Source organism: Monomorium pharaonis, unplaced genomic scaffold, assembly GCF_013373865.1.
Source record: "Monomorium pharaonis isolate MP-MQ-018 unplaced genomic scaffold, ASM1337386v2 scaffold_655, whole genome shotgun sequence".
Taxonomy (NCBI): Eukaryota; Metazoa; Arthropoda; class Insecta; order Hymenoptera; family Formicidae; genus Monomorium; species Monomorium pharaonis.
Window position 1 is genome coordinate 31,605 of NW_023415973.1, and position 14,290 is coordinate 45,894.

Below are 14,290 nucleotides of genomic sequence, written 5' to 3' on the forward strand. Positions count from 1 at the left end.
TAATCATTAATAAGTTTGCAATAGTGGGTAAAGCTTGTTAGTAAAAATCCTGCAGTGTTTTTCTTTTAGATTATCTTCACAAATCCTTAAATAAATTTTGATTTTTACTGGATAATGGTATGTCATCTGATATTCATCTAGAACAAATCAACGTATTGCTATTACCAAGATTTCATTGCAGGTCAATTTGCAGCTGAAAATAAACGATTTTGTCTTTCTGACATCTTAACAACTAAATTGTTCATTGCAAAAGTAATGAACGCTGTCTTCTTAAGAATACCGCTAACGTGTATACACTCTAATTTTTCCCAAAATTTGGGAATGCTGACTCTCATTAAAATCTTTGTGTCTTAAGCATTCAGCACAGGATACGATTTTCCATGCTAGGGTCGCATATGAATGTCCTTGTGTCCTAATTGATTCAGATGATTATCAGCAATCGTAAGCCAAAAAGGATACGTAGTAAGATATCTCATATGCGACCTAGCATGGCAAATTGTATTGTGTGCCAAAGGCTTTAAACAACTTCAAAAAATACTATTTATTTCTCACATATTTATTGTATAGTAAAACATTTTGTATAATAATAATGCAAAAATAATGCATAGAATTATACGTAGAAAATTTATATTAATTATTATAAAAACATAATGGAGAATATTACGTCCTAAATAATTACTACAAGATTAAGATTACTGCAGAAGATGTGCACAATTAATACAGTTTAATTATAATTATTAATAAAATGGAATTATTTAAAGATAAACATTTTAATGAGGACAACACTCAAAAAAATACAATTGCAATAAACTTTAAGTATAACATTTTTTAACCCAAGCACATAAGCGTCTTAGTTATAGCAGTTCAGGGTTGCGTTCAGAAACATCACCCGGGTGTGCTAGCTATCATATTATTTCTGTTTAACATTCGATGACAAACAAGGGTAAAATGATAGCTAGAACACCCGGATGATGTTTCTAAACGCAGCCCAGTTATTAAAACGCCAACGATAAGAGGGAAAATAAAAAATATCTTCGAAAATCGTTAAAAAATTGTTATACTCTATGTTGTAACGTATGCGTTGGTATAATGATTTGAATTATATTCGATGAATATTTGAAAATATATTTTGTTATCTCAAACATAATTCAAACGTTGTATTGTTTATGTATATTTTTTAAAAATCGTGCAAATAATAAAAGATAATGATATAATTTATACATGTAATTATTTAAAAGATCACAATATGTATTTCAAATTACAATATAATTCCATTTATCTGAACATATCTAATCAATTGAAATAACTGAGTGTTTCAGATAAAAGAATACATCCTTTTTCTTATAAAAAATTGTTTGTTCGTTTATTTAGAGCTGACATTTAAGAAATTAACATTGAATATATCAACAAATTCAATATATAAGGTAGGAAACATGCAATCTCATAAATAAAATTTATATAGTGTTTTTTAATTTATTTATTTTTTGATTTACTTTTATACTTTTATACTTACCAGAAGAGAATGATCGGTTTTCATCATTACATGAATCTCTTTTGAGCAATACATCAGATTCATCTAGAATATATAGATATAATCCTGTGATTTATATAGTAAAACAAAACAGTATTAAATAGCAAAACAAGGAATACTAATATAAATTACATAAACAATAATTTATTAAACTAATTTATATTATTGCAGAAAACGTTAATAATAATTTTTTAATTTAATTTAAGACAAATATTTTTATAAAAAGAATTTAAAGCATTAATAATTTCTGAAATACGATCAAATAAAGCTCAATATTAATAACATATTAATATTTTAACATGCAAATAAATAAAACACATTTTTAATTTAAAGTGAATTTTTGTCTCTTTAAATGATAAGTTTATCCTTAATGTTTTTATAGATTAATTATAAATCATCTTATATATTAAATTTAACGATGTAAATTTCTAAATATTTTTCATTATTTCCAAGTCTATATAAAAATTGTAATATTTAGCATTCTTAAAAAATTACTAAAGTTAGAAAAAAGAACAGTAATAATAATAAAATTAGAAAAATAGTTTGTCGTATTTTTCAATGTTAAATTATATAAATATATTGTGCAATAAATTTGATATACATTTGATAATTTAATATGTAAAAATTAATAATAAATTATTTTCAATTGTATTACTGTACATTATATTTGTTTATATAGCTGTGTTCGGACTCGAGTGCTTTCGGATATAATTCTATCTTCGTTTCACATTGAACGAACAACAAAAATAGAATAATACCCAAGAGCACTCGGGTGACGTTTTCGAACCCAACGTGTGTGTGTGTGTGTGTGTGTGTGTGTGTGTGTGTGTGTGTGTGTGTGTGCGCGCGCGCGCGCGCGCGCGCGCGCGCGTGCGTGCGTTTATATACATACCATCGTCATCAGTACTTTCGTCCTCATTGTTATTTTTTTCTTCACCTTGCGCATATTCCAAAAGTTTTGATACTTGTAAAATGTCTCGACTAGCAATAGGTAATCTGTAATGCTCTTTGTGTATTTTATCTGAATGTCCCAAATGATTTGATAAATCATTCACCTGATACTCTAATAAATTTAGAGAAATACATTTAGTTGCTATGTGTTTTCTCAATTGTGTTCCACGTAATGTATGTGACATGGTTGCTCCGCATGCTACTGAAAAAGACCGCATTAAATTGCAAGCCCTTAAATATTTATATCTCTTCTTATCGTAACTTGGTATTCCAAAGAGATATGGATTTTCACGAGGTACTTTTGCATGTGAACGGTAATCCAATATAAGATTAATGCATTTTAGTAGTTCGGAATGAATTAAAACAGGAACAGTACGACCAAGTTTACCACGTATTACAAAACGGACATATTTCTTTGCTAATCTTCGTGCTTCCATTGATAATGATTTATACATATCTTTATTCGTTTCTTCATCAATACTGTGATAATTTTGAAATTCTGATATTTGTATTCTTTCAGTCTCTCCAGCTCGTCGACGATTAAACAATTGCACCGATATGAGAGTTGTTTCCAGCAAAGATAGCCACTCTTTATATGAATATTCTTTCGTCAAATTGTTATAAGCTTCTTGTCGTTTTTCTGTTAAATAATTATCCAGTTTTCTAATATCCTCTGTCGATGGAAGTATAATCTTCTTTTGTCGTTTTTGTTGCATCTGTGTTTCTAATACTGTTCTATTAACACTTGTTCCATAGTCTTGTTTCAATAGTTTTAAGAAATTTTCGGCCAGTTCCATTTTCATAGGATCATGATTTTTTATACATTCATTAATAAGAATTTCTCCGACATGTTTTATATACGTCCCAAGATTAAATGCTACAGATGGTACTTTGTAAACATTTTTATATTCATCAAAACCCGCAACAGAATTAACAGCAGCAATTGCGACATCATAAAATTTCGGATCATATAATGAGGCAAAATCAGTTATATTTTTATCTTTTGTTTTTAGTGCTATGAGATAACGTCCTAATAACCGTAATCGAGATCTTATCATGTCGTGTTGGTGTTGCAATCTATATTTCAAACAAAGTTTATTTCCATATAGAATTATTAACCGATCGTACCTTATTACACGAGTCACATCGTCGTCTCGTAATACGGGAAAGACAATTGTTCTAAGAATTTTATTAGCTAGTTCGTGAGTTCTTCCAACAATAGTACGACCCAATACAGTTATTGATTTATTATGTTTGCTATTACGTCCAGTGCAACGACGAAAATGATGTCGAAGAGATGTTTTTGAAAAAAATCCTTTGCACTTACCACAAGGTAAAAAATCAGTAGCCGTTCTATGCCATTCTTTGTTTGGTCGCCTACATACGATAAGTTCTCCATTGTTTATCTCTTTTTTAGTATTAAACTGAAAATTGCCATTTCGTCGAAGAGTTTCTATTATTTTCTTTCTTTCGTAGTTTCCTTTAGGTAATACACTAAATTTCTTAACTTCTTTTTCATTAGAATGCACAGTTTCTAAGTGACGTGCTATCTTACTTTGTAGCTTTTTGCAGTAATAACAACAATTTTTTTTGGAATGTGTTTGTTTTCCTGACGATTCTGTGACATACATTTCAGCATCATCACACATTTTTGTTCCTGACAAATGTAGATTAGATATGTCTAAACCACTAGACGTATTAGTTTTATTTACAGAGACATTTTTCCTATTATTCTTTGTATTATCATTTTCTGTATCTGAGTAAATTGATGACTCGCTTGTAGACGAAGGAATATATTCAGAAGCTTAAATATAAAAATACAATTGCAAAAATTACAAAAAACCCTTATACTTTTATCTACTAAATATATACTAAGTATATACTAGAAGTATATACTGATATATTCTCATGTGTAGAAAATACGATGCATAAGTAATTTACAAGTAATACTAGTGATTCGGTCTCGCCGAAACGAGGCGATATTAGCTCGAGTCTCATCTCAGTCTCGAAATTTTTGGTTTCATCCCGATTTCGGTCTCGAATCAAGACTCTCGGTCTCAATAATCATAAAAAGCATTTTTTCTAACCTTTTTGGTTTATGCGATTAAACTTAAATTATTCACTATTTTTACTGTGAGCCTAAAGTGCTCCCCAGTGATAAAGAATTACATTTTAAAATGTAAGGGAGCGTCCGAAATGACCACGTTCGAAACGGCCAAGTTTGGAACGGCCACGTTCGGAACAGCCACATTTAAAATGGCCACGTCGCAAAGCTGTGTGGTGCAGAGAATGCTTCGCACATGCGCACACACACGCACACACACACACACACGCGCGCGCGCGCGCGCGCACACACACACACACACACGACCCTCGTCCCCCCTCCTGCAGCCACCCCGTCCAAGTCGTTAACCCATATTTCAGTAAGCTAACGGGGCCAACCATAATCAATTAATTGCAATTAAACTACTTATCTGAAAAATTAATTTATTTGCCTTTTAATTTTTTCGAAGATAACGCTACACGACTTTTTTCAAAAACTTAACGATAAAATTATAATACCAAGACGGGATTCAATAAGAACAAAAGTAATGCAAAAGTTTGCAAAACTACAATACTTGAAAAAAATTTTAATGGAAAATAAATCAAAAATTTCTTTTACTATCGACGGATGGAATTCCTTGGCAAATATATCATTCTATGGAATTACAGTCCATTTTGTAGACAGTAATTGGGAACTACAGTCCGTAGCTTTAGATTTTATTCCTTCTAACAAAAATCATGCAAGAAGATATTGCTACAGTTTTTTATAAATTGTTAAAATCTTTTCACATTGAAAATAGGTGTGGAGGAATAACAGTAGATAACGCATCTGCAAATACCAGGTTTATGAAAGAATTACAAATTCTTATGGAAGAAAATAATATTCGCTTTGATGCAAAACAGCAACATTTTCGTTGCTTTGCTCATATATTAAATTTAGGTATTCAAGATACTTTGAAATTGATAAAGCTGCAAGATATGACGTACGATAACGAAGATGCCGAAGATGAAGAAATAGAAAATGATATGAATGACGAACAATGCATAACAAAATTGCGAAAAATGTTTAAAAAAATATGTTCGTCAACAATGGCAAATTAAATTACGTAGTTGCTGCGAAACTACAAATGTTAAATATGTATCGCCTAATATTGACGTTTCGACACGTTTGAACAGTACATATGACGTGATAAAAACCGGACTGCATTTAAAAAGTCCCCTAAATACGCTTTGCGAGAATAACATCATTTTTTCTCATTTAAAACTTAATCAAGATGAATGGTAACTTCTTGAAAAATTTTATAAGTACTTTAAAGTATTTAAAACTTTGTCGACTTTGTTAGGTGATAAATATGTAACATTACCGATGGTAATAATTGTAGAATTTAATATGCTTTTAGATTCTATCAAGAAAAAAATTTTTGAATTAGACAGAAAGATCGACTAACTGCATTTCAAGCAGGATGTAACAAAATGCTTAAGCATTATTCACATAATAGACTAATTGGATCTACTGTGTCGCATTGATTTTAGATCCACGCTATAAAATTGAAACTTTTGATTTGACTTCGTGGGGCAAAGAAATGAAAGCAGAGTCTATAAAACAGTTTTTAGAATTTTATAAAAATTATTACAATGAAGAACAAAATGATGGTAATAATTATATAGAACACAATTGAAACAGATGAAGATAATATACATATTGACTCTCTGTACATGGAATGAATAATACAAACGCCAATTCAAGAATTTGAAACATATGTAAATGCACCAAGAGCATCAAAGGAATCTTTAGTATTAATTTGGTGAAAACAAAGTGAAGCAATGTATCCTACTCTATCAATAATGGCTAAGGATATTTTTGGTATTACCGCCACTTCTGTTCCAGCGGAAAGTTTATTTTCCAAGGTGTCATTAGAAAACACAAGAATAGATTACATGAAACATAGGTACGCATTATTTTATGTATAAATTCTTGGTTGAATTGTAGTCTTAAAGATAAAATTGAAATATTGTAGTGACAGCCTCATCAGTAAAGTTTTTAAATTAAAGGTTTTAATTTTTAAAGATTTAATGTTGGTTTTTTTAAGCTCTATGTTGTTGGCTTGAAAAATTTTCTTCTAATGGTATTACACACACACGCACACGCACACACACACACACATACACACACAGTACACATTCTACTAAGTAGAATCTACTTCAATAAATAAACTAATAATCTATTTAAAGCCTCGTTAATGTTCCCTCTGTCACCCGTTCTGTGTTTTTCGCGTTGGGTTACTCGTAATTCGGAAAAATGATTTTTTTTAAACGACTTCTGACATTGACGTAATAAGAATAAGAGGTGGATTATTTAATTTATAAATCATTATTTAAATCATTATTAAATCATTATTTAATGATTTATAAATTAAATAATGATTAATGAAACAATAATAAATATATCCGCATGTAATTAAATTTTCCATTCTTATTAAAAAAATGACTGATTAATAAAGTTATATCTCATATATAAAAATTCTCGACGAGACTCTCGATATCGTCAAGACTCTCAGCATAAAAAGTCTCGTCTTTGTCTCGAATTCAAACTTTGAGTCTCGTCTAGATCTCGACACCGAGACCGAGACTAGTCTCGGTATCGTCCAAAACACTAAGTAATACTTGCAAATAAAACGTAAAATGACTTAATAAAATATAAAATGTTTAAAAATATTTTTTAATGTTTTAAAAAGTATTTAAAAAAATATTATTAGCGATAATAATTGGGATTTTAAGAATATTAACAAAGGTAAAAGATTATAGAAAATATTGTCAAAATAGCCGAAAAATGAATATATCAAATTTGCAGGATTGGGTAAGTTAATATATTTTTTTAACTAAATTAAATTAAAGTTAATGGATTATAAAATTAATTTAATTAAGTTAAAAGTTACATAAATAAAAAACTAACTTAGTTAAAGTTACGTTGAGATTACTTTAACTCAAGTTAAAGTAAAAGTTAATTTTGAAAAGCTTTATTTATATTAAATGAAAAAGCCATATAATTTATTTAAATCAGATTACCAACATAATTACAATATCATCAAATATATTTATTACTTTATTTGTAAATAAAATTATAATATAAATCATATGAAATAACAAAAAAATTGTTTTTATGCAAAAATAAATTTTATAATTTTTTCTTTTGCCCAGATAAAATTTTTAATTTAGCAAAAAAGTTAATAAGTTAAAGTTTATACGTTTAAAAAATAATTAGTTAAAATTAAAAATTAAATTATTTAAAATTAACTAAATTAAATTAAGTTATTAACTTTTTAACTTTATTAATAACTTTCAACTATTTAACTAGTTACCACCCAATCCTGCAAATTTGAAATGTACAGAATCAGGGACCTGGACCGGTTCCAATCGGTTCTTTTCTTTTTGTAGTGCAATGATTTTATGGGGACAATTCAACTCAGCTTTTGTTTCCGCTACACTCTACAATTATTTAAAGTATTATTAAATATTATTAATTATTATTATTTATTAAGAATCGAAAAATTAAGTGCCTGGATCAGAATCGAAAAAGACAAATTAAACGGTTTTTGATTTTCTTTATTTATCAAGAAATTTGAACCTATTATACTGAAATTGAATCGGTACAGTTTTCAAATATTTTATTAAACCGTAACTGAAACCGAATCATAATTTGATTTCGGTCTAAGTCCCTGTACAAAATAATTTAAATTAAGATAAGGAATACAATTGTTGGAAGATACGAAACATACATTCTGTTATTTTAGTTCAATTTACTTAAAGTAAAATGAGATAATGTAATAAGAAAGACAATTGAATATGTTTAACATTTATAATATTAGTATATTAAATGTAACTTACAATTATCTCCATCAGTATTTTTTCTTGATTTCTCAACCAACATATTTAATGTTTCTTGAGTATCAGATTTTTCCAATATTATTGTTTCAGTATCTTCAACACATAAATCAGTGGACGAGCTATTGTTTTTCATAGTGCCTATTTGTAGTGTGCTTTTTGAGAAGTCATTTGTAAGAATCATATCTAAATAGATACAAAATAGTTAAATGAGTTATTAAAGTTTCTCATAAAAATTTAATATTAGCATTAAATTGAGCAGTGATTAATTATGTACCTTGAATATTTAAAGCACTAATAATAGTACTTTTAGAAGTAATAATATATAATGAATCAAAGATCAATTTAATACTAAAATTTATGAAATATTAATATCATTATAAAATAAATATATTAATATAGTTAAATTAATAAAATAAATAAATTAATATAGTTGTTAGAAAATTTGAGGAACATTATCAATATTGACAATAGATAATAAAAAAAAAATACTTTTAAAATAGCTGCAAAATGGATATCAAATTTGAAACATATAAAATAACTTAAATTAAGTTGAAGTGAAAAAATGTAATAAGACAATTTAATACAACGTTTAACATTTATAACAATGTTAGTATAGTTAATGTAACTTACAATTATCTTCATCAGTATTTTTTCTTGATTTCTCAACCAACATATTTAATGTTTCTTGAGTATCAGATTTCTCCAATATTATTGCTTCAATATCTTCAACACATAAATCAGTGGACGAGCTATTGTTTTTCATTATGCCTATTTGTAGTGTACTTTTTGAGAAGTCATTTGTAAGAATCATATCTAAATAGATACAAAATAGTTAAATAAGTTATTAAAGTTTCTCATAAAAATTTAATATTAGCATTAAATTGAGCAGTGATTAATTATTTACCTTGAATATTAAAAGCACTAATAACAGTACTTTTAATAGTAATAATATATAATGAATCAAAGATCAATTTAATACTAAAATTTATGAAATATTAATATCATTATAAAATAAATAAATATAGTTAAATTAATAAAATAAATAAATATAGTTGTAAGAAAATTTGAAGAACGTTATCAATATTGACAATAGATAATAAAAAAAATACTTTTAAAATAGCTGCAAAATGGATATCAAATTTGAGATATATAAAATAACTTAAATTAAGTTGAAGTGAAAGAATGTAATAAGACAATTTAATACGATGTAACATTTATAACAATGTTAGTATATTTAATGTAACTTACAATTATCTTCATCAGTATTGGTTCTTGATTTCTCAACCGACATGTTTAATGTTTCTTGATTATCAGATCTTTCCAATACTCTTGTTTCAATATTTTCAAAACATAAATCAGTGGACCAGATATCATTATTTACAGTGTCTGTTTGTAATGCGGCATTTGAAAAGTCATTTGTAAGAATCTTATCTAAACACATGTAAAATAGTTAAAGAAGATATTAATGTTTCTTACAAAATTTAATATTAGCATTAATATTGAGCAGTGATTAATTATTTACCTTGAATATTAAAAGAACTAATAACAGTATTTTTAATAGTAATAATATATAATAAATCAAAGATCAATTTAATACTAAAATTTATGAAATATTATTTACAACGTTAACAATATTAACAATAGATAATAAAAAAAGAATATTTATGGATATCAAATTTGAGATGTATAAAATAAATTAAGTTGAAGTGAAAGATTGTAATAAGAAAGACAATGAATATGACGTTTAATATTTATAACAGTATTAATATATTAAATATAACTTACAATTGTCTTCATCAGTGTTGGTTTTTGATCTCTCAACCAATGTATCTAATGTTTCTCGAGTATTAGATTTTTCCAATATTCTTGTTTGAATATTCAAACATAAATCAGTGGACGAGCTATCATTATTCACAGTGTCTATTTGTAGTATAGCATTTGAAAAATCATTTGTAAGAATCATATCTAAATATATATAAAATAGTCAAAGAAGATATTAATGTTTCTTATAAAAATTTAATATTAGCATTAAATTGAGTAGTGATTAATTATTTATTTTGCGTATTAGAAGCACTAACCCAATAGTACTGTTAATATGAAAAATAATTAATCACAAGCCAATTTAATGCTGTCAATATTAAATTTCTGTAAGAGACATTTGATACATTAATGTCTAAAAAACTTATATACTATGAAATAATAAATTAATGAAGTTATTATTGTTATTATTGTTACCATATACATTTGACATCATACATATTTGAAAAATTTTAAAAATTATTTGTAAGAACTATATTTATATATATGAAATAACAAAAGAGCAAAGTTTAAAGAAACTTAATACTGGCAATATAAAATGTTAGTGATTATTTATTTTAAATTAATTTTAACAATTGTTTTTATTAATACTCAATAAATAATTAATTATTGACCAACTTATTACCAATATTAAATTTTTGTAAGATGTACAGTGTATTAATATCACTATTAGATATTAATGTTAAATAGTATCTATTTCTTCATTTAATTCATTTATGTTATAATGGCATTTTAATAAGATGATAACATCAATAAGCAATAAATTAAATTTGAAGTAAACTTATATACTCTGAAAAAATAGTTTCTTTATATTCAATTTCAATTTTCTTACCAGAGAGATTGTATTCTTCAGATGTAGTCTTTAGTTTTTCTTGCGCCTGCTGATTAGTTTTACTTTTATTTTTTATTTTTATTTTTTGGCCTTTTTTAAGTACCTCAGATTTAATTATTCGAGGCTTTTGTCGGCTAAGTGTTTTATACTTGCAAAGATTTATAGATTGTAATTTTACTCGAGGAATATTATGGTTTAAATTTTTTTTAATTTTAGAAAGATGCTCGATATTTGCTACAAATATATAAAAAATATTTTTAATTTGTCCCCATTTTTCTTACAAACTTTTAAAGACATTATAGGCAAAATGTAATACTTTTTAATAAATTATTTTAAATAAATGTGGAAACAATTTTTACATAAAAATATAAATGTGTCACGTCACATTTTTCATAAAAATAATACAAAAGTCACATTTTTCATAAAAATAATACTAAAGTTATTAAATCAATATTATATTATTTCAGAATTGATTGCTGGCCAACATCAATTATTTGCAATATAATTATCAATTATTATATTGTAAAAATTAATTTTGACGACATAATATTTGTATTAATTTTTTACTTTCTTAATTTATTTTCTGCTTCTCTGTATTGATGAGACAGAGATGTACTCTTATAGAAGTTTTCAAAAATAATGATTAATAATTATTATAATACAACAGTGCATCTATGATAAGGAAAATGATTCCATAAAGGTACAATAATTTAAAAAACGACATTAAACATATTATGCGAGGAACGTGTTTCTTATGGCACAGCGATAAAGTAAAAGTAAAAATTACCGTTAATTCTAGCAACAATAGCGTTATTGTGAAAACATACGTACCGTTAACAGCCATTATGCATGCCTTTGTTCTTAACTGCGCATTTTTCAACATGCAATTATTACCTTTTCTTGCGTAAATATCATTTAATGGACATACGTAATATGTACCATTGGTGAGCATTACTAAAGCAAACATTATTAGAATTTTTACAACTTCCTTGTAAATTTTAATATAAATTTTCATCACGACAGATATCTTTACCGTAAAATGCGCAGATACAATAAAAAATCCACATCTTCGAACATCGCATATTAACCTTTGTCTCAATTGGTCTGCATCTACAGTTTGCCGCGCAGTGATTTTTTAATTCAATTGGTTCTTGGTCTTAGTTATTTAATAGAACTAGAGCAAAAACTAATCGCAATAAAGACTCATTGGCCGCATTCAGCAGACTCAGTAGTTGAGCAACATTACTAGATTTTCCGTTGAATAATGCCGTTGATTTGTTGGTTCTATAAGTCAGAACCAATCATGTTCGATTGCTACTTAGCTGCTGAGTTTGCTGAATGCGGCCATTGCAACCAGCAGCGCAACCACTCGGGTTGCGGTCCTATGAAGCGGATTAGGGCGGATCTACAATGGGTGCGTTCCACTTAACGCTCGCAACGCTTGCGAGCGTCATTTATCTTTGTTTAATATTTGATAAACAACAAGGATAAAATGATTCCACGGTCGTTGCAAGCTTTAAGTGGAACGCACCCAATAAGAGTCTGTCGCGTCCATAGACATAAGGTGAGTTTTTTAACTCATCGATTACTCAATCGCACGATGCGCAAAAAAAGTTTTTACAGAGAAAAGCATCTGTGCATAATGCAATTGATCGATAAATTAAAAAACTCGCCTATAATATATCTAGACTGAGCATTGTGGGAGTAGGGGTAAGATTCAGAGGGAAAAGGCTAGCATGCTTTGGGTAATACCTTTCTCTCTCGTTCACGCATGCGTACAAGTGCAAAAGATGGTCTCGTGCATGCGCATAAGTGCAAAAGGTGGATTTTGCACTTGTACACATGTGCGAACGAGATCACAGGACCGTTTCGACGGAATCTTTAAAAGAGTTCTATCAGAATAATCCCGTGATTGGTGATCCGCTCGTTCCGCTTCCGCATAATCCGCTCCATGGGACTGCACCCTCATTCCGCTCCGCATAATCCGCTCCAGGGGACATCAGCCTCAGGGTGCAGTCCCATGGAACGTATTACGCATAAGCAGAACGAGCGGAACACCAACACGAGATTATTCTGATAGAACTCTTTCAAAAATTCCGTCGAAACGGTCCCGTAATTTGTGATACGCTCGTTCCGCTTAGGCGTAATACGCTCTATGGGACTGCACCCTCAGAGTGGCTTTACATACGGTGTAAACGTAATTTGCGTCAACCAACCACATCATCTTTAACGTGCTCTGAATGTCCCTAAAATCGTCTTAGGGTACGGTCCCATGGAGCGGAATATGCGGAAGCGGAACGAGCGGATCACCAATCACAGGACCGTTTCGACGGAATCTTTGAAAGAGTTCTATCAGAATAATCCCGTGATTGGTGATCCGCTCGTTTCGCTTCTGCATAATCCGCTCCATGGGACCGCACCCTTAAGGGCCATCTACAATGGAATGTTTTAGCCGTAACAGCACTAAAACTACGGCAATGCTGTCTAAAATAAAAACGACGTAGCAATAACATACAAGCCGGCCATCAAAGAAAGGCGACCAAAAACTAATCCCGAATGCCCCAACGCTCATCGTAAGCACGCAATGAATTGGCTCAATGTCTGCTGTAGGCTGAAAACAGTAAAGCAATACGAAGTGGAGACATTTTCTACGACTACTGCTACGGCCTACGACTCTCCATTGTAGATGGCCCTTAATGGCTCTGGCAGCCAGCGCGATTTTGTCGCGCGTGACGTGCGATGTCCAATGGGTATACAGCTATGAGCGGAAAGACAGTCGCTCATTGAACATCGCGCGACAAAATCGCGCTGGTGTGCCAGAGCCCTTAGGGCACATAAAAGACGATGTGATTGGTTGACGCAAGTTAAGCTTACGCAAATACGTCACATGTAGGCCCGGTCTACAATAAGTAGTCGTTAGTCGTTGGTCGTAAGAAATTTAACCAATCATATTCGTTTATTCTTCTCTAAGATCAACTGTGATTGGCTAGATTTCTTACGACCAACGACTAATGACTTATCGTAGACCGAGCTTAAAACCACTCTCACTGAAGGCCACTTACACTAAACTCTAATTAACTTAATCGTTCATTATTTCATTGGAATTGATCAATCGCATTTGTTAGTTTTGCTTAATAACAAATACGATTGGTCAATTTCAATGGAATAATCAACTATTATATTTTTATGGTGCTTGGAAAACGGAATCAGAAAGGCGGATTGGACGGAAA

At 29.2% G+C, this 14,290-nt stretch overlaps 1 protein-coding gene across 1 annotated transcript; it reads right to left on the reverse strand.

The window, feature by feature from the left end:
- Positions 1–6: 6 nt before the first annotated feature.
- On the reverse strand, positions 7–13,404 carry LOC118648756. The gene is made up of 10 exons (XM_036295162.1): positions 12,094–13,404; positions 11,892–12,014; positions 11,061–11,294; positions 10,196–10,375; positions 9,659–9,841; positions 9,041–9,223; positions 8,411–8,593; positions 2,424–4,286; positions 1,514–1,576; positions 7–137 (listed from the first exon to the last, which is right to left on the reverse strand). The coding sequence occupies exons 1-10, from the start codon at positions 12,140–12,142 to the stop codon at positions 7–9; spliced, it is 3,192 nt and encodes a 1,063-aa protein (XP_036151055.1). The 5' UTR covers positions 12,143–13,404.
- Positions 13,405–14,290: the final 886 nt, after the last annotated feature.